We start from the raw sequence: 23,301 nt of genomic DNA, 5'->3' as shown, positions 1-23,301 counted from the left end.
TATCAAGGAAAAGCTTGATCTTTGCCGCTGTTTAATAAATCCCTGCAATTTTATGGACTTATTTAAATGCAGTATTGTGTCTTACTATTTGAAGGAGAAAACAATGCAAGGAAACAAACACATTCATTCTGACTAAAATTTGTTCTCTAGAGGAAAAATGACATACACCCTTGACAGCTTATTTACCAAACTCACTAAAGATTTATTGATTTATCAATCAGTGCCTTGAGCATTTGCTTCTCCCCAAGGGAAAATTAACAATTCCAACTAACCTAATATATTCTATGTATAAACTAAGTGAATGCAAGAATCAATCCTGGCACAGTTTACAACATCCAGTTAAAAAAAAAAAATGCTGTCCCTTTTGGTGTATGTAAAATTGAAAGCTATACTAACGAAGAATAAATGCTCATGTTGCTTACAAACATAAAAAATACTTATTAAGACAGTACAATTGAACCCATAAGACATTTTAAATCATTTAAATACTCAGTGGGAGGCAAAAGCATTGGAAAATAAAAAATTGAATGATTTTGCTTCTAGATTAATACTAAGTACTACTATTATTAGTTGCAATACTGACATGCCTCAAAGCAGAGATATTTCACTAAGAGCTACAAAATCTCTTCTATTGCACCTGAAAAAGTCTAAGCCTGCAAAATTAATTACTGGTTTCATGACATCAGAGAGCAGCACACGAATTCCTGGATTTTCATTTCCTTCTGGATTATTTTGTCATTTAGCAAAGAAACAGGAAGAAGAAACTGCTCAACCATTACATGCACATTAAACGTACTCCCATCAGCAGGAAAAAAAAAAAAGACAGAAATCAAAATGCAATAAATGGAAGACCAGTTTTTCACTACAAACAGCTAACATACCCAAAACACACATAAAAAAAAAAACAAAAAAACAACCAACCAAACAGGAGTTTGCAGTATGAAAGAATTGCAAATAGCAGCTCAACGCACCAGTGCTCCTGCGCCGAACTTTGCAGCACCAGATTACTATAGAAACTCACAGAATACCGTAATCTGCCACAAAAGTAGGCACATGAAGAAAAGATAAAGCAGTGTTTTCTTTTCTCTTAAAAGTACACATACACATAGAAAACACACTAGTAAGAACAAACAGTGTTTGCAGGCTGCTTATGTGGAGATGGCTGCAGCTTAGCAGTCATCTATCAACAGGATGCCTTGTCATTACAATTAGCATCTTCTCAGCAAGATTTATTCCATATGAACATTCAAATCTCATACATAAAAGCAGTAGTGTATTTTTTAAAGCTTCATATGCACAGTTCCATTTGCCAGAATTTTTACTGAAATGCACAGAAGTGAAGGCTTTATTAAACAATCTGAAGCGTATTTAGAAAAAAATTTTCAAGACATGTCCCACCACTCCTTTTTTTTCTTCTCCCAATACAACTAAGTAAGAAAATTATCATCCAATCACAGTCAGAAAGCCAGAAATTATTGTAAAACACTGCCCTCTGGTGTTAAACCAATTCTGAATTTTATTTAAGACCCCCCCTCCAGCCACCCTCCTGCAATCTTTTTTTTTTTTTTTTTTTTTTTACCTGAAAGAACCACCTCCAGGGTCATTCAGCTTGTTTTTCTGATTTGCAGAGACCTGAACACCAAAGCCCCCAGGACTTTTGCTGGCTTGTATTGTTGGTGCCTTCCCTACTGTGCCTGAAAAACACCAAGCGATGTTATTATGAGCTGTCTTAGACAATTTACATCAAAGAACCTTCTGTCCAGGAACTAAATTTAACTGTCTGTAAATTGCAAACAAAGGAAGTTATTATTTTTAAAGATTACACTGCTGAAGAAGAACAATTTTAGACAAAATTTATATTAACATTACAGTTTGTTCTATATTTACAGAATACTGAAGATTCTCCATACATGAAAACCGTTGGCCAATGTTGGTTATAACACACACAAAGGTTATGTGTCTGCAATTGCCAGTGAACCATATTTCTTTATATTCTGCACAATATATAGAAACATAATTTCAAATGTTCTTAATATAGATGTATTAAGTCAGCCACTCCAGGTATTAACTATGCCTTTTACATTTTCTTACAGTCATTTTTGATGTGTTGCTGAGTTCAAAATGTTACTTTAAGTATTTTTAGATATTTATACTGTACGTAAAAGAGCCCAAACCATTTTAAAATTTGACATACCCTCCCTCGTAAAGGTTTTGTTTTACTTTCTTATTTTGAAAATGCTTTTATAAGTAATATACATCTGCTTCTAGATTTTATAAGACTCTCCATACAAAAAATGGGATTTCTAACTGAGCCAAATTGTGGTGTACATTCAGCTTGTTGTGCAACCAAATTAAAAAAGATATTAATTCCTGCATGACATTTGGAAAATCTAATAAAAAATAAGTTTATGTTGCTAATTGGTAAATCAATGAGCATAATTATTAACTGTCACTAGAAAAGATCGAAACAGCATTTGACTCAAAAAGTACTGAAAATGAAAAAGACTTACTATGTCTTCTTTAATATTTAAGATTTTAATACATGCTTAGCTCAGTTATATTTTGCCCATTTCTCTTAACCCTACTTCTATGTTGGCATGTGAAAGTAATTAAGTCATGTGCTTACTTGACTTAAAGAGACTTTTTTTTTTTTTTTTAATATCATTCAATTGTATTGAGTTACAAACTGTAGTATTTAAGACTGAGAAGTACATGAAAGTTCTTCCTGCACATCTGTGGATCAACTGCCTAAAAACGGCATGGTACGAGCCTTAGCAGAAATAAGCTATTCTTCATTGATGAATTCTAAAAACCACAGAAATTCTGAAATCACATCTATCACAATAAATCCTTTAAAACACTTCTTAGCTGAAACACTAGCTGTACATGAGCCCTGCATTCCTTTTTTTCTTTGCAAGTCTTCATCTAGGGTAATATATGCTCTGAGAACAAAACTTAATTGACAGTGTTCATTCAGTCATTCAGTCAAGATAAAAATATTTTTGCTTGAACCCTCAACATTAGCAAATACAAAACAAGATTCATGACTTTGAGTTCTAAGCCTGGGGAATAAAACTACTTTGTCATCAGAAAACGTAAGGTCTGTGAGATGTCACAGATAGCATCATTTCACGGCCTGGTCCATTTATCTATTTCAGATTAACTGATTGAAAGGGTTTTACTAAGTGAATTGAAAGGAAAGAAATTATATAACAATAAAAATGAGCAATCTCTGCTTTCAGCAGCAAGTTTTGAGGAAATTGAAGCGTGTTAGCCTTGAAAATTACTGTAATGGCTGAAGTAAGGGAACAGGGGTACTTCTCCAGAATAAACACTATATTCCTTTGTGGCTAATATCAGCATTTTCTTTTCCACAGATGATAAGTTTTGACACCAAAAATTAAGGAAAACATACAACAACAGAGCAGTTAACTTGTTGGTTGGAGGAGAATTATACATCTGCATTGGAAATTTTAAAAATGTCTCATTTTCTTTCATCCTATTACACAATTTTGCTCAGATGGATCTGACAAAATTAATGTAAGTTTGGGGGTGACACATAAACCTTACAGTTTAAACCACAACAGAATGTGATTAAGGAGTTAGACTACAGTTATGGCTCAACTAACAATTTACACTATGGCGTATGGAAAATTAAAATCACCTGTGGGTCTAAATTTTTCATGAGATTGGTAATGACATACAGAGTCCATCAACACTGTATCCTTGCTTCAGATTGCAAGTAGCATGATTCTGAGAAATAAGCCCACATTTTGGAACTCTTAAGTTTCTGGCTCTGTCTTTGCCTAGGTTAAATAGCTGCAATGAATGCTATGGCTAATTACTTCACTCTGGTTCCATTCCTCCATCTGAAAGATTCAATTCACAGATATTTTGTACTGATAACTGTTTTGATAAAAGAGTGTGACTTTTTCCTTAAATAATAATAATGTTACTTCCCCGAGTGCGGATGCCATTTACTAATACAACAGTTACTAGAGTCTGCCATCTACCTATAGTATAGTTTTGAAAGCATTACAGTTTGTTCACATGGATGCTTTAATATTAACATAAAACGCAGCACTCTGTGGAAGTCAGATCAATTCTGACATAACCATCCTTGAAAAATAATCACTCTCCACAAAATTTTACTACTGTAATTTTCTAAACCAGACAATGTTCTATTCAAGTATCTTACCTTTTTCTATGGGAATAGTTAAACCAGCATAAAACACAATTAAACTGGTGTTTACATTAGAAAATTTTAACAATACATCACAATCAAAATGTATAGTTATCTGGCAGTATGCCATAGGCATTTCTTAGAGCTGTGAACACACAGGCAGATTTTTCCCCAGACATGGGCTGCAGAATATATAGTCTTCACAATGGGACATCTTTTAAATTTCCGTTCTGAATGCTTTGTATGCGTAAGTAAAACAATGTAGTGGTAGGCTTAAAAACAGGCTCGTAAATAGGAATAAGCTCACTTGGAAGTGCAGCTTCACATGAATGGGCCTTTGTGAATTTTTGTCTTCCTTAACCCAAACTGCCAGTTGAGTTGTATTTCACTGGCCAGTCAATGGCTATCATGAATAAATTTGTGAGCTGAATTCACTGTTTGTGGTGATGCTGATACTACGCAAATTTTTCACGTACTGCTCTCATTCACAACTTAAGAGACAGTATACTAAGAATAGAAATGAAATCAGTCTTCACTCTCAGACATTAGTCAGAAGTGAAAGTGTACACTCTAAGACACTAAATACTCTGTTAATAAACTCAGGACGTGAGTGCCAGTGCTATCAAGTAAATGCCTTTTATGACAAGTAAATGCGTATCTTTCTAACCTGGAAAAACAGCCTACAAAAGGAATACACTGACAGCTTGGTCTCCTTGTCCATTCACTGTGAAGTGAACAAGAAATCAACTGCTACTGTGTGCCGTTTTTTGGTTTTTTTTTTTAATGTTTCCTTTTCCCAAAATGAGAAAAATGAAACAAATCTAAACAGGCAGCAATAGCTTCCATGTGCACTTAAGTTTGGTTGCTGTTTCATATCCCAAGATGATAAACTCTGTATTCCATTACAAATCCTCAATCATCTAAATCCCCATATCCAAAACGATACTCTTCCATGTAATTATACACCAAAGCTAAAAGGCCTAGTGGTAGAAAGGAACAAAAGGAGATTTATTAAGAAAAGAAGGGTTTAAAAACCCGCTTAAGAAGTGGGATGCATCAGCCAGACATCCACCCACCTGTGCACAAACCTGTCAGAAAGTTGTGTATACCACCAGACCTCTTTCTCCCCTGGCATGTCAGGTTGCTGCAAACTATCTCTGACCTCACCAAACAGTAAGCATACTGGCAGAAAAAAATCGTGTGAGTTGAGAAATTTCTCAAGCTCCTATCTTGATCTCTGGAGCTATAATGTTCTGCTTCAAGAGCAAGAGTTAAAGTGGGATGATTAAATTGAGGAATTCTAGAAGCTTCAGGAAAAACAAAGCATTTCTTTCTTGGCCCAAAACTACAGTGTGCAATAGTAAAAGTCAAGTTCCTTACAGCTGAGTAAGGAACTAAGCATGTGCAAGCTGAGTTCTAAGGTAACTCCAAAACATTTAATTGTGTAGGTCTGAAATGTTCAAACTGCAGTGAAAACATGCACTCCTCAGCCAGTATGAAGTAAAAAAAAAAAAGTCAAGCCTGCTAACGTCAGCACTGTAAGTTTTTCCCATGCTACTAGTTCGTAATTACAATAAAATTCATACACAGGTAACAATCTCACTAAAACATTTAAACCCATACCTTGTGGTCTAATGGTCTGAGTTATTACCACTGGCATCCTAATCTGGGTAGTCTGGCAAGCAGGGTTTCGTTTCACAGTTTGAGCAGATGTTGACTGGATAATCTGCTATTATTAAAAAAAAGTATACTTATATTATACTCTTTATACACAAACACACACAACGTAAACATACTAACACCTGCAGTTACTAATATAAGCATATGGATCTCTACAAGCACAACCAGCTAGTGACAAAAGTCATAGTCATGTAACGCATGTGGTTGTGTGTGTGTGTATATATACATATTTTGCTGTTATGTTAAAAAAGAAAATAATATTTGACACAAATGTCACAACCTTCATAAAAATGTGAGGTAAACATCAAAGTTCAGACTTTTGTCTTCACAAACTTTACTAGCAAGAAAAGTATTTGCAGAAGAAAACTGCAATAATTTTATTGGTATACATCTACAGCAGTTAGGTCTCTCACTATAAACCCATGCTTTTTAAAGAAAATACATACTAAAAGTAAAATCCAAAATATTACGTTCCAAAGTCAGATGTACACAAGAAGGGAAAGTAATGTTTTGGGATTATTATTTATCTTTTCAATTTTAACTGGATGTTCTCGTGGTTTTGTTTACTGAAATTCTGAGGTCCTGACCCAAAACAGAAACTGGGTCAGGAACTTAGAATTCAGCTCACATATGAATTGAAACAAAAAATAAAATAATAATTAAAAAAACCAAACAAACCACTGCAAGGGTCATTTCTAAGGATAGCTAAAAGAAATCAGGGACAAGGTATACATAGACATAATGAACAAAAGATTCAATGACACACATGGATGCTGCAGAGAGGGAAAATAAATCCATAAACAAACTTTGAAAACAAAACACAGGCAGATAGCTGCAAATAAATTACAACCACAAAAACCTTGGAAGTCATGTGCTCTTCACAGCCACTACTATGTTAGTTCCACAGCATAATACATCCAATTTCTGAATTACAAGTCACTGTCTTCCACCATTATTACCTCCAAGAAGACAATATGCAATGTCATGCACCACTACACGAAGTGAACAGGAAAAAATGCATCTTTATTTAGCATCTCTAGATGTTACTCTTATAAAGTATATGCAAATACAGTATTTAGGTGAACAATGAAAGACTAAATCTCTGACTTCAAAGTATGCTACGGAGAAAAGGGAAAGTATATACACATATATACACAGATATGCATATATATACACACATTTTCAAATGAGATGTAAAAGTAGAGAATAAAATGAGCTGGGGAACAGACAGGCCGTTCCATCAACGGGAACCAGGGCTGCCAAATCAAGAGGTGAAAAATACAAACAGGAGAGGAGAGTAGAGCAGGAACAAGAATTTTAATACAATCTAGAGAAAAAACAAATAGGGGCATTTTCAATTAAGGAAATTGCATTCTGTACACCCTAAAATATTAAAAGCTGTGAGATCATAATAAACCTGCAGATGTAGAAGTATTAAAAATTTCTAGCTTGCAGAAAGAGAAAGGGGAAAAAACAGTTTCAACTGTAGACACTGAAGGAAAAGCAAGCATTTGGAGTAAGCACAGAAATGGAGCAAGTAGACATAAACCTACTAGGTCAAGACAGGCAGTGAGTAAATAACAGCACGCAGAATAAAGGAGCTACCAAGTTTCAAACTAGAGAAAAATATAGGCAGTAATTGAAAAAGAGGGAGAAAGTTTAATTAAACTCCATTTTCAGGCACAAAAATTTCCACATACAAGTATATTTTCATAAGGAGACATAACAGACCAGAAGCAAAAAACTGGTATTTTATAGAAAAGGAGAGTGTCACCACTTCTACAGTGATTTCTTTTATTAGATGAGTCTTCAGAGAATAGTGAAGGAAAGCAGCCATACCTTAATTGGCCAAAAGTCAGGCCAAAAAGGAAATGTGTGTGACCTGTGGATAGAAGTATCATCCAGTATTACGATCATCTGTTACTAAATTCTCTTTCTGTGAAGCAAGCAACCTCTAGAATTCAAGATCAAATTCTGCTTCATTTGATTAATATTTTCACGCAAGTACTCTACAAAGTGGGTCAATTAACACTATTAAAGACAGGCTAGTATTTAACATTTAAGATTATGTAAATAATGACATCTTTACTATTAAAAAAAACTAATGAATATATTTTGAATGTATTAACAAGTATTATTCTAGGATCTCAGCATACATAAAAGTGCTGAAAGAATAGAAAATGACTGAGAAATAAACTTTTCCACGGGGCGCAGATCAAACTCCACATCTTCAGCTCTATATTGAACCTGGTCAGCAGCAACACATTCTCTAAAAGGAAGAACTGCACTTGAACTCAGAGCTTAGATTTCAGTTTCTATATGGTTTTATGATATATTTCAACGCAGATGTGATCTTCAAATCTGGCAGCAGTTAAGGAACAAACATTACCAATTTGTTTTTGAAACAGAATGTGCAACTTTCTTTCCAGACAAATATAAACAAAGAACATGGTAAAAACTGATGAATCAGAGGTAGATTACACTGCGTGAAAATTTACAAACAATCTAAACCAGTCTTCAATTACACTAATTTAAATTGTTCTAATCCTCTTGCCTATTTTCCCCACAGCGTAAACATTATTGTTTCGTCCAGAATTTGGCCTGGAAAATGTAAGCAATGAACAGGGTGCTGGCATGATAATCTAGGAGATGATTTACTTCACCAATTTTACGTTTCTCACAGCCTAAAAATATGAACATACCACATCTAACATTACTGATTCATGTGCTGAATCAGTTCACAAGCACCAACATCTTAAACTAGACTGATTCAGAAAATAGAGAAGTGGGTGTTCTTAGTAAACTGAGGTTATCAGAGATGGTACTTCATGTTTAGCAGAAGGGGAGCTCTTACTGCTGTCTCCAGCTACCTAATGGGAAGATGTTCAGAAGACTCTTTTGGTTAGAATACAGGCCAAGAAAGAAATGAACCAAAGCACATAAAAATGGATTGAAGTAGAAAGATGGCAACTTCTGTTTCCCTTCTATCTACATGAGACATTCCAAACAAAAATGAATGCTAGTACATGCAAACCATTAAAAAGAAAATTCCTTTGAGACAATGGATTACAGCTCACAATTAAAGGTTTCAAGGAAAGGAATTCTGCAGATTTCAACAATCCAGGTGCTTCTCTGCAGATGCATAGGGTCACAATGACCTGCAGCCTGTATCTGGACTGGAAGTGCAAAATTAATCTCATCTCATTCACACAAAACAACACTTTGCAACAGAAGCATCTGATCCAAAAGCATAAGCATACAATATAGCAATAAAAACTAACAACAAAGGAAACAGAAGCCTCTGCAAAGAATTGAACAAAAGTAAATTTCAAAAATAAGTTTTATACTGAGCATTTTTTCTCTCAATTAAAATTAATATTGATTAAATTTTTTTTTTAAAAAAAAGTACTGTGGAAGGAAGAACCAAGTAAGCTACTTGTTCAAAACGCAGAATGGCTATGGACTGATATGACATACATCTTCACTCATGAGTAAACACTTGCTAACTCACTTGTGGCTATGCCACTTGTGATTTATCAGTCTCCTCGCTCCTGAAGATAAATGTCATATCAAACCTCAGCTATCATGTAATCTGGCAGCATTAACTTAGAATGTTCATGCTTTCATGGGCCTAGAATTCATACTTACCATTACTGAACATGCTGTAATAGTAAAAGAATTTCTCAACAATGCCTCAAAATTTACATACACGATTACTGTTTTCCTCCCAGACAAAAAAAAGAAAAATTCACTTTTTGAAGGAGCACATAATTTTTAATGTTAAGATGACAATGCTGCTCCAGTGAATTTTCAAATAAGCAACGAAGTAAATAAAAACAAATGACACTGGAACACTTGTCCCACCTGCCCCCCAGTGTAGGAGGGCTATTCTGAAAGTAATGTTGGCCCACGATGGCAGAGGTAGATGTTGGTGTGGCAGTAATTGTTGAGCCTTTCTGCCAATATTGAATTCCTCCATGAAGAAAAAATGTCATCCACCAACACTCATTGACATTTGCTGAACATTTATGGGGCCCAAACAGAGGATGTGAGCACAGTGAGGTGGTGGGTGGTGCATTTCAGTAGTGGCAACAGTGACAGTGAGTCACCTCCACTGGTGCAGATCTCTAAAAGCACAGCATGCAGGCTCTTGATCACTGCTGGTGAAAAACACACAGCTGATGACGGTGACAACATCAAACAAATAATGTAGATGAGAATTTGCTATAACATTGTTACTGTGCTCTTAGTATCTGTTACAGTTTCTGTGGAAATAAATAGCAGCCACTACTTTAAGAGCAACCTACTAAAAAGTCACTAAGCTGTATTTCAAGCAGGCACACAACTTTCCAACTATAGGTTTTGTTCCTACTGAAAGATCACACATTTTTATATAAATTTTCTCGTACACCAAACTCAAAACTTGCAGCTAGGTATTTATTAGTTCATTAATATAAACTACTTCTACCCGAATAGACATCTTCTATTCTTCCATTTCTAAGATGCCTTGTATACAAGACCAGAACAAAATCATTTCCTGTGAGCACTGAGAAGTGTACGAATTACACTCATTTAGAACCAGAACTGATGATAGGAAGGCTTCAGCAGAGATTTAAAACAAAGTACAGCATCCCCACATACCAGGATGCTTATTCTGCCACTGTATTTTATTTGTATACTCAGTTGCTCTCTCTTATCTTCTAGAAGAGTCCAACTAGACCTGCGTAGTCTCTGTTACTTTACATAATTAGATTATGTAATTAAATTTGTTTTAATTAAGAAGAAACACTTCAAATTTCTTTCAGTTTTTTTATCATATAAGTTTAGTAAGTGGCTTCAACCTCCAGAATACTTCTTATAACATAGTAGCAGCACAACACGTAAGGTGCAAATCGAACTCCATTATTCAATCTACTTACAGCTTCAACACTTAAAAATAATCTCTATCATTCACAGAAATCAGAAAAACACCTAGAATAAGATAGGCAACGTCTCCATATATCAGCATATAAAGAGCTTTTGCCTACTAAGGATACAATTTAGACAAACTTTGAACATTGCACTTAGAACAATTACAAAAATTGATTGCTAGCTTATCTCGTTAGTGCCTCATTAATAAAATATTAGCCCAAGACTTATCCACATTTCCCCAGCTAGCAGTAGCTACTATTTCTAATAGAATTATCTATCTCTTACAGAACTCTGATTTGTCATAGTTTTAGAAAAGGATGCACACCTTAAAAATAGAAAAATATAATCCCCTCATTCATCTGTGTCAGCACTATAGATTTTAATGATTAAGTCTCCTTTGGTGCAACCTACATTGCAAACTGAGCAGTATACAGAGAAGTCTCTAGTTGTGAGAAACCACAGTATATCAGAGAGAAGTATCACCACATTAGAAGAGCCACAAGCTGCGTGAACTAGCCCTATGGACAGAACTTACCTACAACAGGAAGTGAAGATGACTGTGATTTAACATCTCAGCATCTTGCACAGTACTAGGCTCACTATATGTATAGCAAATCAGGACAGTACCAGCTCGCACATCTTAGCCACATTGCTGAGTTGTACGGACATGCTCTTTGTCTTACACTAACTTCTATCTAAATTATCAGCAGGGATGTTTCGTTAGCGATGAATAACAACATGTGAAGACAATGCAGCTTTACCTTCAAATGCCTCAATCCTGCTGGAACACCTTCTTAGACAATTCATATTGTTTTTCTGGAAATAATAAAATTCTGCTTTCCCATCAATTTAATGTTTTTTGTTTTAAAACAGCAGAATCTTACAAAAACAAATCAGATTAACTTCCGAATGAGCTTTCCAAAAACACTAAGAGATGGACTATCTTGATCACTACTAAATGCAGAGGGACAGTTTTTCACTGACTTTAAAGAACATCATTTACCTAAGATAATGCTTTTAAACAAGTCCAATCTGACTAATGTAATTCGAAACTGTAATATGAGGTGCTCTGAAAGACTCAATATATGCAACAGTAAAGATAAATATTGCATCTTTCCAAAAGTGTCGTGGACTATCTCCTAACACTGACCCCTTTGTAAAACAGAAAAGTCAAAAGAAATGAACAGCTAACAGATTATCCATTTTTTAAGATGACAGCGGATACTGTAACTGGCTGGTTTGAGAGGATCTATATTCCAAAACAGGCTTGCCCTTCTGCAGCTGGACAGTTTGCATAGCCAGCTGGAACTCTCTCCAGTGAGCTTCAGGCTTGGAGAATCTGGAGCTCAGCCAGTTTCCTTCATCAGTGCTGGCTGCCCTCTGGCAAGCCAGCTGTAATCTTCCTCTTCCGGAAAACTCCCAGGCAAGATTGCCAGGAGCTCTTTGCTGTGCTCTGATTTTGGGGAGCACTAGGAAGTGTGAAGAGTGTTATCATTATCACTACAAAAAAAGTCAATACTTACAAACAATTACTAGCGTGATATGAGATGATGTTGGGTTGTCTGCTTGGCACATGAGCTGATGGCTGTTGTGGAATATAGGATTTTTTTATTCAGTATCTCCTATTATCTGATGCTGCTTTTGTCTGTACAGAACTAATCTGAGGGACATTAAAAAGTGTTTGGTTAATGTAATGTTTGGTTCTATTAATCGGTTTTGTTACTGATAAATTGAAAACAAATACAGAAACCAAGTTCTACAGTAAAGCCGACAAATTTTCATTTCTTATGCATTCATTCTCCATGAAATATTTTCTACAAGTATTAAGCATAATTTTGCTCCAGTTTGCCACCTTATGAAAATAGAAATGCCATCTCACGTTCCTAGTAAGATTAAAATTTATTCCTAGAATTATCAGCACCTCACAGACTGAAAATTTCCTTTGCCCATTAGACCCATTTCCTCAATGCAGTTGTCAATTCCCTCATGTTGCATATGTACATTGAATGACAAAGCAGCTCTTCACACTGTTAGTCTCTACTCCCATTAATGTCACAATTGCTTGCTTTGTGTACACACAGGCACATTGGAGAGAGAACATATGTGAATGTTAAGACCAGTCTTACAAGAATTTGCATTTATTCCATTCAGAAAATATTCCAGAAGAGCTACAATCATAAGAGAAAATCTCCATGAACTTCTCTTTGTTTGACATCAGTGTTTCTCACAGGTGAATGTAGCCTGCCTAGCAGTCACAGGAGTGTTCAGAGCGAGTTGCAAAACACTGGCAAAGGTAGTGCTAGCTAGCAGTGGCTTTGCCTTAGTATTGTGACACGAGAGCAGACTAGATGTACCAGCCACAAGCATTTATACCTGTAAGGAACCTGCTAGCTGCTGCCAGAAATTTGCTTTCTGCAGGTCAGAGAATAATTTGTACACCTACTGCCTGTAATCAAAACCAATTCCTTTTCCCCTACCTTGAAGAATGAATGCTGTTGTCAATTCATTCTTACAAGATGTAGACAAGTAGGAGCTAAAAAAGTCTAAGGAACACTTTTCTAAACAATAAAACAGTCCAGAAGAGGTGGAGAGAGAACATCTCAGAAAAAAAATTTGCACGGCTGGATGGAAAGCAGTCAAGTTAAGGTGCAAAACATCCACATCTTCTGTGTATTACAAAAGCTGAAGCAGGGTGTCTAAAAACCAAATCAGATGTTCTTACACCTTAAAACTATGCTCACAAAAGACTGGTAAAATTGTATTAATTTCACTTTAAATTTAGCAATTTAATTGTCAGAAGGTGCAAGGTTCAAAAGACCACATTTTCAAACTGTGTACTGCCACTTTTAGATTAAAAATAATGAATATTCTCCCTCCACGCCTCCTAAAACCTATTTCCTTTACAGAGCCCATAAATTCAAGGATAGAAGGTGTTACATCATCATACCTGCATTTCTGAGTCTAGATAATATTCACTGTTCCAGCTTGACACACTTTCTGAAACTTGTTCATTTAATTTTGAAACCTAAATCAAGTACTTTGCTCACCCATACATAGAAACTACAGACCAAAATTCTCACATCTTTGTTTAGAAGGATGATAATGCCTGTAAGAACTCAGAGCCTTGTTAAAAACTCGAACTGTGTTTTAATTACAAGTGTGCACACCTTCACAAGATCTTATGCAGCAATAAGATAAACTCATCATCCACACTATAACTGAATTTGCTGTTGCCCTATTGGTAATGCTTCTGCAATTAATGAATCTTATCATGTAACACTCCAGTCTGCGCAGCAAGTTTCAGTAAAAGAAAGTACAGAAAACATATTGATATAAAATTTTATAACTACATATAGAATAGTTAAAAATGAGCTAGTGAATTTTAACGTACTAAAGGAAGCAAAGAAACATACCTAAAAATTATACTCTAGCCTATAAGTCTTCTGTTCTAAACTGGTAATTAATTCAAATTCCACTGTGATCATATAACATCCACATTTCAGGAAAAAAGGCCAAAAACATAGGCTTCTCTTAAATTTAAGACATGTTAATAATGTAATTTAAATTAATGGCTCAGCACGTACGTAAACAACCATAAAATGAACTAACAGCATGTCATAGATTATTATATAAAAAGTATTTCCCAAACAAATTGAAATAACAACATTAAAAACTGCTATTTAGTCTGTATGTTACAGTACCTACCAGTTGAGAACTCTGATTTGACTGTACCACCTTAACCTGAGGAGGCTGCACTGTATTTGATACAGAGACTGTGCAAATGTTGTTTGGTTGCCTTATTCCTATTGTCTGCGTTGTGACAATGGAGGAAATACTTCCAGAGGCAGATTGAGGTATAACTTGTGATAGCTTGGTTTGTTGAAGCGACTGCTGAGACGGCTGTCCTTGCAAAACTGAATGTTGACTATTCAGTAAAGATTGTCTCAATGCAGGTAGACTTTTCTAAAAACAGAAAGAAAGTTTATGAAATACCAAATTTACCAGATTGCCTAAAATAAAGTCTTCTGAAATTTGCTGTAAACCTAACTAAAAGATTACATCTTTTTTCCCCAATTGTACAATCTACTTTTTCGTGAAAAACACAAACACATAAGACGGAAAGATCAGTTTATAATTTCAGTAAGCTTTCAATTTATATTTAGTAACTGCAGATTCTGACATGCCCCAATTCCACCATTATGGTAAAATATAATCCTCCTTCCCAAGTCAAGACCATCTAGAACTTGTAGCTTAGCTCTCTGGAAGGGCGAAAAAATGGGAAGAGAAAAGATGCAACAGTAGCAGCAACCTACTTAATGCTAGAAGTAAGCTGCACCTATTTACTTCTCCTGACATGCCTCCAGTACCTAGAACAAGATGATTTAACTGTTGATGCCCTACAGCAATAGTTGTTTACTGTATTACTACTGATCTAATGTATTCTGACTGCATTAGAAAAGCGTACTATTGTGTGCTTCATGTTCAGACCAGTTCAACCAAAAAACACAGCTCCAAAAGGCTATACCCTACCTTCACAAATAAACTTTTTACTTTTTAAGTGGCAGTAGTGTTCTTTTGAAGTGCTATCCCCCAGGCAGCTGAGGAACACAAACGTTTAACTCGAGCTATAGCCCTTTCTACATTTCTAATATTTAAAATTTAATGTCTGTTGCCAAGAAAGGACTTCAAAGAAAAGAAAGAGTTAAAACTGGTGTTCAAGCTAGAAGCGGCTAGAGAATAAGAGCAGAAAAAAGAAAAGGGTTAATGATAACTTGAAAAAAACAAAAGCAAGGGCAAAGAGTTCTGAAGAAAAGATGAACAGAGAAAAAAAAAAAAGGAGGAATCTTCTCTAAACTGAGAATTTTTGGATGAGAAGAAAAATGTTTTCAGAACAATCGCTGTGGCTCTGTTAGAGCATAATTACGTTTGTACGTGTCTAATCTTGCATATGGAAGCTATTTTAGGTAATGCAGGAAAAAAAAACAGAAGTTAAATTTACCCCTACGTTTATTACTGCAGGATCAATAAATCTGTTTGGAATCACATTAGAATTTCTATATGAAACGTTGCAGATTACAGGCAGGATCAACTTATCAGTTATTCCCATAGCATTATCCAGTTTTTCATCATTGCAATTACACATTAATTGAAAGTTCTTGATGTCTCAAACTTAGATTACAATAAACAATATGGAGAAAGTCTAATTATCTGAAGCGTTCTATAGACCTTGTAACTCCTCCAGTGGACATGGTGTACTTCACAGAAATGGACTACGCAGAAAGCTTAATGCAAAGAAACACTACAGAATAAACAACATATAATTTCCAAACAAATCAGTAACAACTTTTATGAACAAATCTGATTAATAAATTGTTCTAGTTCAAGGCTACTCAAGCAGTAAGCTCCAGATCAGCTCTAAACCACACATAAATTTTGCTTAAACCTAAACCAAAGTCTCAAACCGGAGATCTGCCTCCTGTAGGAAATCCTGTTTTCTTACCATCCTCTTGACCTGCTGGGTGCAGCTAACTGGAGTACATAGCTAAGGCTCCCAGCCAGGAAGGGAACAAGCAGCACCTGGCTGGCCTGACAGAGGTGGGTACTGCATAAGTTTCAGCTGAGCAGATTTCAGGAAAAGTCCTTGCCACAAAGTAAATATTGAGTATGCTTGCTTTAGACAGGTGAAATTAATTCCACTTAAAAAAACTATTCTCTAAAACTCAAAGCGCTAACATTTCCACTGAAATAAATTTATCTAAACAATATTCACATTACCTTAAGGAAAGGTACAAGATATGGCTGAGGAGATGATTTGAGTTCTGATTGGAGGCGGCCTGTAAATTCTTCTGGATCAATCTTTGCATCCTTGGAGGGGAAAAAAAAGAAAATAATAATAATTTTAAAAAATGTATAAAATCATCAACAATTCAGTTCTGTTGTTTGGTTGTTTTTTCAGATAATGAAACCAAGTTCACGTATGTTAAAATGTCCACACATGGTATACACGTGTATCTACATACACATACACACACAAACACATTTGATTCTTGATTTCTTTTAAAAAATATTAATCCAAAAAGAGGTTGTTGATTTAGACTGACAAGTGATCATAAAATTTGCCAGCTCTTTTAATAAGAAAACAGCTTTACTTGATTCCAAAGGCAGTTCTGAAGGTCCAATTTAAATTAGAATATACATACATGCTTACATAAAGCATATGTACGAGTGTTAAAAGTACACATATATAAAAACATCTGCCTATACTTACATATGTTCATAAAATATAAGCTTATAAAAATATAGATTATATTATATATATATATATTTACTAGTTTACTAAGTAGTAAATACAGGAGAACTGTGTAATGCAGATATATTTTTCAGATACTCCCAGTACAGCCAGGCTGTTAGACTGACAGAGAAAAAGAAACAAACCAATACAACCTCCACTAAATAAATATATTTCTTACGTACGTGCCCATTATTTTAAAATACTCTAAGTAGCTACCTTTATTTAGTTACTGTTTCTTAGTTATCAAAACTTAAAATGAGTTTTTACAGGAACTAGAGAATATTACTGCCTAATTGTTTCTACTCGAAATGTTTTAGGAGTTATTTAAACAATACATATTTCTGCCAATGAATTCAAAGAAATAGGTATCAACTACTTTCAAGTGCAAGTTCTTCAAAGATTGATACCTTTTAAGAAGCTTGACCATTTGTACAACTCCAAAGTAGCACCTGTTTGCAGTGCATTCATGCAACTTTGAAATGTCTGTTGCCCTGAAGACTACTCAAGTTAACCTTTTTTCCAAGCTCACAGGTTCTGTTCAGCCAAAAGACAGCTTTTCTTCTAGAAATTAACTCACAGTTAAGGCTCCACGCAGGGGCATCTACCTTGAGAACTGCTTAGACACTGTAGCTTAGCAAAGTACCTTTCCTACAGTTCTTGAAACTCTCAATCACATTATGCAGATTTCTACATTCATATTGTGGTTAAAACATTAACTGGATTTTTACTTTTTCAGAAAAGATCATGGTTTAGAGGAAAATAAAATGAATCCTCAAGGAAAAAAGGAAAAAAATCTTTTTTTAAAAAAAATTTCCACACAGAGCAAAGAATTAGCTATCAAAACAAGATTATTTTTGATTAATTCATACTAAATATTCTGTTGTATTTCCCCTTCTTTCAGAATATACGAGTGTATGGGAACTGCTGAGTCACGGCCTGAACCTCTGATTGATCGCCTGAGGCGAGCCATGAGTCAGCCAGAGGAGCACAGGTGAAGGCAATTCACTGTGCTGCCGGAAGGGGGGGAGCCTGGCTGCACCCCTCCTGGACCTATTTAAGAGCTGGCTACCAGAGGGGAAGGATCTCTTCTGGTGTTTTGTAGGTGAGCCCAGCATAAGAGTAAGCTTTCCATTTATTCTCTTTTGTTATCATTGTCCACTTTGCCTAACTCTCTTGATTATATTGTGATTGTAACATCTTTATATCCATTGATTATACAACGAGAAAGCCCACTTTATCAGATTTTTGAAATACACTGAATAACAGAAAATCTGCATTTTGATGCGGCCCAACTCCTTTCCCTGTATTATAGCAACAGTTTTCAGCATGTTACTCATGCATGAATGATGAGTTTAATGAGGAATTAACATTTGGGAATGGTAACTAAATACTTACTAACAAATCCTGAACCAGAGCTTTCACATTGCGGGATGTTTCTGGAGAAGGTGAATTATGAGAAGCAAGTTTTATAAGAGTAGCTAAAAAGTTTTTGCATTTTTTCACATTCTCTTGCATCTCCTGCAAAAGCCAAAGAAAACAAAAATCAGACACATGCTATTTTTCAAGAATTATCACTGTACATTCCAATTACTATAAATAGAGAAAATGATTAAATTGTTCTAATTCAAGCAGGAGATACTGCACGTACAACAGCTGTTATTTTTGCCAGTGTTGTTAGTTACCTGACATTTTCTTCATGTCTTATTTAACTGAACATCATACTTCATAATGACTAACAGAAGTCAGAGAAGGAAATCATAAACATCTTACCTTTTGATTTGATAGAAATAAGTATAAATGCAAGAACTAATGTAACAATTTGTTGGAGATACATTCTCCTTTGGAATGCACAATGTACAGCATTCCTTAAGTTATCTTAATTTGTTGAATTATTGATTCAGTGTTTTTGTACAAAGCAGCTACATCAATAAAACCAAATTAGAAATCATTCAAATTCTATCATACGCAATGTTTTTCATCAGCATAAGATCTGATGCTCTTATTTTTCAATATATTTTTATATACCGTAATTTGGTCCCAAAACTTTGGGAACCAGAAACAATACACTTCAGCTTAACCACAGATTTCCACTTATTTACAAATTGTACAATCAATGAATGTACAGATGTTATAGTTATGAGGCATACCAGAGAGCTTGCCTACATAATTATTACACAAAAGCAGAAAACAAAGGACGCTCACCCATACTCTGGGCTCACTTGTGAAAATCCAGCAGAGTGGATCTCCAGAAGAGATCCTTCCCCCCTGGCACTCCTCTCTTAAATGGGTCTAGGAGAGGTAGAGCCAGGCTCCATCCATTCCAGCAGCACAGGTGAATTGCCTTCACCTGTGCTCCTGTGGCTGACTCATTGCTCGCATCAGGTGATCAATCAGAGGTTCAGGCCGTGATTCAGCAGTTCCCATACACGAATATATGGTAAGATGGAGAAAACTAACCACAGCTGCTCACCCTTTTCAGAATTTGTATTCCACTTAGTTAAAATGAGTGGTGTTTTGTAACATAACTGTTTCATTACGGGAAGTAGGCTTGCATGGAATTTTCCACTTCTGAATAGATCCAAGTAGTTCATAAAATACTAAGAAAACCAAGTGACTAATATTTTAATACTTACCTGTGATACAACTGTAGTTCCAGGTACAGGAGAGCTTGGTATGACTTGGGGCTGTGCTGGCACTTGTGCTGTTGTATGAGGTGGAAGTGGGAGCCGAGGCTGACTCTGGTTTTGTGCTGCAGATTGAGTTTGTCCACCAGTAATTACTGCAGGCTGTTGAGATGTTGGTGTTCCCGTTGATACTGTAGTCTTGAACAAATTTTGAGCATTTGTTGTACCTACTGATACCTATGAGTATTTTAGGTTGGAAAACAGGTCATTCTTTTAAATCTTTCACCCAACCACAAAGTTCTTAGAAGTCTGACCAAAAAATGTATTTCCTTTCAAATACACCTTTACTGACAAAATAAAAATGTTAACTTCATTATAACTCTAATTTTGTTACCATTTAACCACACTGAAGTCAATCTCATCTAAATTTCTTTTTATTACAAAAATCAATGTACAACTAAAAATGAGTTTTTATTACCCAGTCCTTTAAGATGATTGTTCTGATGTTACTTCTTCACCTCAACTTTTTGTAGATTTGTCCCTTGACACAAACAAGACAATTTCCAACGATCCATTGCCATGTCATCAAGCTTACAATGCTCTACACTACAGTTACAGCTCAGATCCAGATTACACAAATGCATCACCACAGTTTCACAACCTAATTTGAGCACAAGGGCTGCATATGCGCTTTAGCCTTTGCAAACAGAACTGTCTCTGTAGCTTGGCCGTATGTAAAGATCCTGCTGCACTGTCCTCAATCTTAGAAGGCTGGAAAGCTTATCAGGCTGAACAGAGGACCACATACACACACGCTCAGTCCAGTTCAGCACTGACATGATCTGACTAAATATGCCACCTTTCCCAGTGCCAAGAAGTCTCAAACTGACACACCAAATGGCACTGCAGAAACTAGAGAGCTCAGCCAGGCAGCATAGCATGCTGAGCAGAACCTATTAAAACTTCTTGATCCAACCTACCTGCAGAGTTTTGGCACAGACACAGAACAAGCTGACCCAGGCACATGCACTGCAATACATGGTGTACACTATGGCAGTGGTGTCCACGCAGTCATAGACACCACAGTTCTCGACAGGGGACAAACCTAGTGCTATGAGTCCACCACTGAAACAATACTAAAGAGCCCAACTGATTTTTTTACTTTAAAAAAGAAAAAAAAAAAATTATACTACCCTTTTGTTTTCTATTAGCTAGGAAACAACAAAATAAAATACAGGCTATCATCCAACACCTGCATAAAACAGACAGATGATCGATTCACTACTGATTTTTATGCTTGTGATAAAAATAAACACGTTAACATTTCTCATTAAAATTCACATTAGGAAAACCAAATGATTACAAACAAAACTTCTTATTCCATCTTTTGCTTTTTATATTCTCAGTACTTACTGTGGTATGTGAAAGAATAGAGCCTCCTGGCAGAGTTGCAGCAGCTGTAGCACTAACAGGTGTTGCAGTTGACTGAACAACTTTGGCTTGCACTGGAAGTCCAAGGCGAACAGTAGATGTGGCTACAGAAGTTGGTTGCTAATAAAAGAAAAATTAGCAATTTAATCATTAATTATATGTAATATTTACATGTAATTATTCATCAATACATGAGTTTCTAATTGGCAGGAGCACATATTGGTTCTTTATATACACATTTGCTTTTTCTATGAATTCTTCTGAAGGGAAATTAATACTGGGAAAAGTTTAGACAGAAAAAAAAATATATATTTTCAGGCAAATACCATCAGTCCAGCAACACTGAATATCTATCTTCTGTACTTGGGGGAATAAATAAAGTTTAAAAATCTACCTAATATCTCAGGAAAAAAAATGCAATTTTTTTGTTGTTAATTTCTGTTTTGCTTTGTTTGTTTGGATAGCTCTCAAGATTTTTCTCTCGAGTCTGGATTTCTTCCATGCTAAGGTAGCCTAGAGGCAATAAACAGCATCATCACAAATAGGTAGAATTGTGTGTCTGTGTAGAAGAATTATCATAAATGCTTCTTAGGATTTAAAATGCCGCATTTCTTTTCTCAAGTGTACAAAAGACCACTAGCTTCAATTTCGCTGGTCACATGAAACTATATGCACCTGAAGCATTTATAAATGCTTGCAATTATAAATATGAATCCTGCATATCTTGTTCATTTGCTTATGATCAGTTTCTGAGCTAAAATCCCTATGCTGTCAGCCCCCTTCTTGTCAGTGACTGCTTACAGAAGTGGAGATTTACAAAGAAGGGAGATAACCAGGCAAACTTCTGACATCACTCAGTTCCAAGAAAGATCTGCAGTCAGAACTCTGTAAATACATACATAGCTCAGACTACTCGCTACAGAATTTTCCTCAATTAATAAATGTTCTCAATTCAGCATAAGAATATACTCTAGGAAAAAAAAAATCACATATAATTAAAACACGAAATTTGTATACCATAATAGTGTGTTACCTAAGTTTGCAACATATTCCATACACAATTCTCCATTGTGCCAGACCACATGAGCCAGCTGTGAAATGCTAAGACTAAATGCATCCTATTTTAAAAATCACTAGTGATAATAGCTTTTCATACAAAGTTGCCATAAAATCTATTAATGAGTTGGACTTGAAGAAAAAGCCTTACTACTGCAAAGAAATTAATGCAACTTTTTACAACCATGGTTCCAAATCTCAAATACATTAAAAAGTCAAATGTGAAATGAGTGGATCAGAAACATTAGAATTTCCTTATATTATTTGCAAGCATCATGAAAATTGTATTAAAATGACAATTATAAATTGCCAGAAGACACCATAAGAACTCCCAATACAAACACATCAACAAGATCTAGTAAAATGATCACAAAATTTAGAAGCTATCAGCTGTATTTTCTATTAAGGGAAAACTGTAAATAAAAGTCAAGGGAAATATATGAGGGAAAAAAACCCCCACAAAAATTATCAATGCTGTATAAGAAAATCATAACATAAAAGATTTTGTAATGACATTTAAAGAACAACTGCTATGGTTTGGTACGAGAGTAATTAAATTCCAAAATTACTAACCAAGACCAAGAAAGGGATATATTTTCAAATGTAGGTGTATTACTTTTTTAACAGATGCATCATGTATTTTGTTCTTCCTAAATATATAAATGCAATGTTTTAAAGGCCTTTCCACGGCACCTGTAAATTAACAAGCAAAGAAACCAGGACATGAATGAATACTCCAATACAAATCTCCACAGGGACACTTCAGAATACTTAAGATAGCCTTTCATACGCAGACATGAGTTGGCTCTTTGCACGCAAAGAGGTTAACTGTTCTAAGCAGGGCACAGCGCAGTGCAGATCTGGAAGCATGGCTTTCAAATGGATCTGGCCAGCATGGAGGATGGATGTCCCAAGATTCTTTCTGTCTGCACAAGTCAGTTACTTCACTTCCACAGCAGCAGTCAGTGCACATTGTAATCGTTCTTGGAAGGAGCCAGTGTGGAATTACTCTGGGTACAGCAAATTCACTGCTTAAATAACTTTCTTATGTAGACCTTCTCACCAGCTCTCTGGACACAAAAGTGGCAAGGCAAAGCTTGAGGCATAAACAGGAACAAACTGCT

At 35.5% G+C, this 23,301-nt stretch overlaps 1 protein-coding gene across 1 annotated transcript in view; it reads right to left on the bottom strand.

Moving 5' to 3' along the window:
- LOC122183390 (transcription initiation factor TFIID subunit 4-like) overlaps positions 1-23,301 on the bottom strand; it is a 133,206-nt gene that overhangs the window by 98,526 nt on the left and 11,379 nt on the right. The window contains exons 3-9 of the mRNA XM_042877285.1: positions 21,104-21,241; positions 19,700-19,927; positions 18,462-18,584; positions 16,550-16,639; positions 14,480-14,737; positions 5,807-5,912; positions 1,580-1,694 (exon numbers count right to left, since the gene is read on the bottom strand). Coding sequence (XP_042733219.1) covers positions 1,580-1,694; positions 5,807-5,912; positions 14,480-14,737; positions 16,550-16,639; positions 18,462-18,584; positions 19,700-19,927; positions 21,104-21,241 — 1,058 coding nt within the window. The remainder of the gene's footprint in view (positions 1-1,579; positions 1,695-5,806; positions 5,913-14,479; positions 14,738-16,549; positions 16,640-18,461; positions 18,585-19,699; positions 19,928-21,103; positions 21,242-23,301) is intronic.

Source organism: Lagopus leucura, unplaced genomic scaffold, assembly GCF_019238085.1.
Source record: "Lagopus leucura isolate 7727_CA_CO unplaced genomic scaffold, USGS_WTPT01 Super-Scaffold_100017, whole genome shotgun sequence".
NCBI classification, from domain to species: Eukaryota; Metazoa; Chordata; class Aves; order Galliformes; family Phasianidae; genus Lagopus; species Lagopus leucura.
Note: the sequence above shows the minus strand (reverse complement) of the source record. Positions and strands in the feature narration are given on the sequence as shown.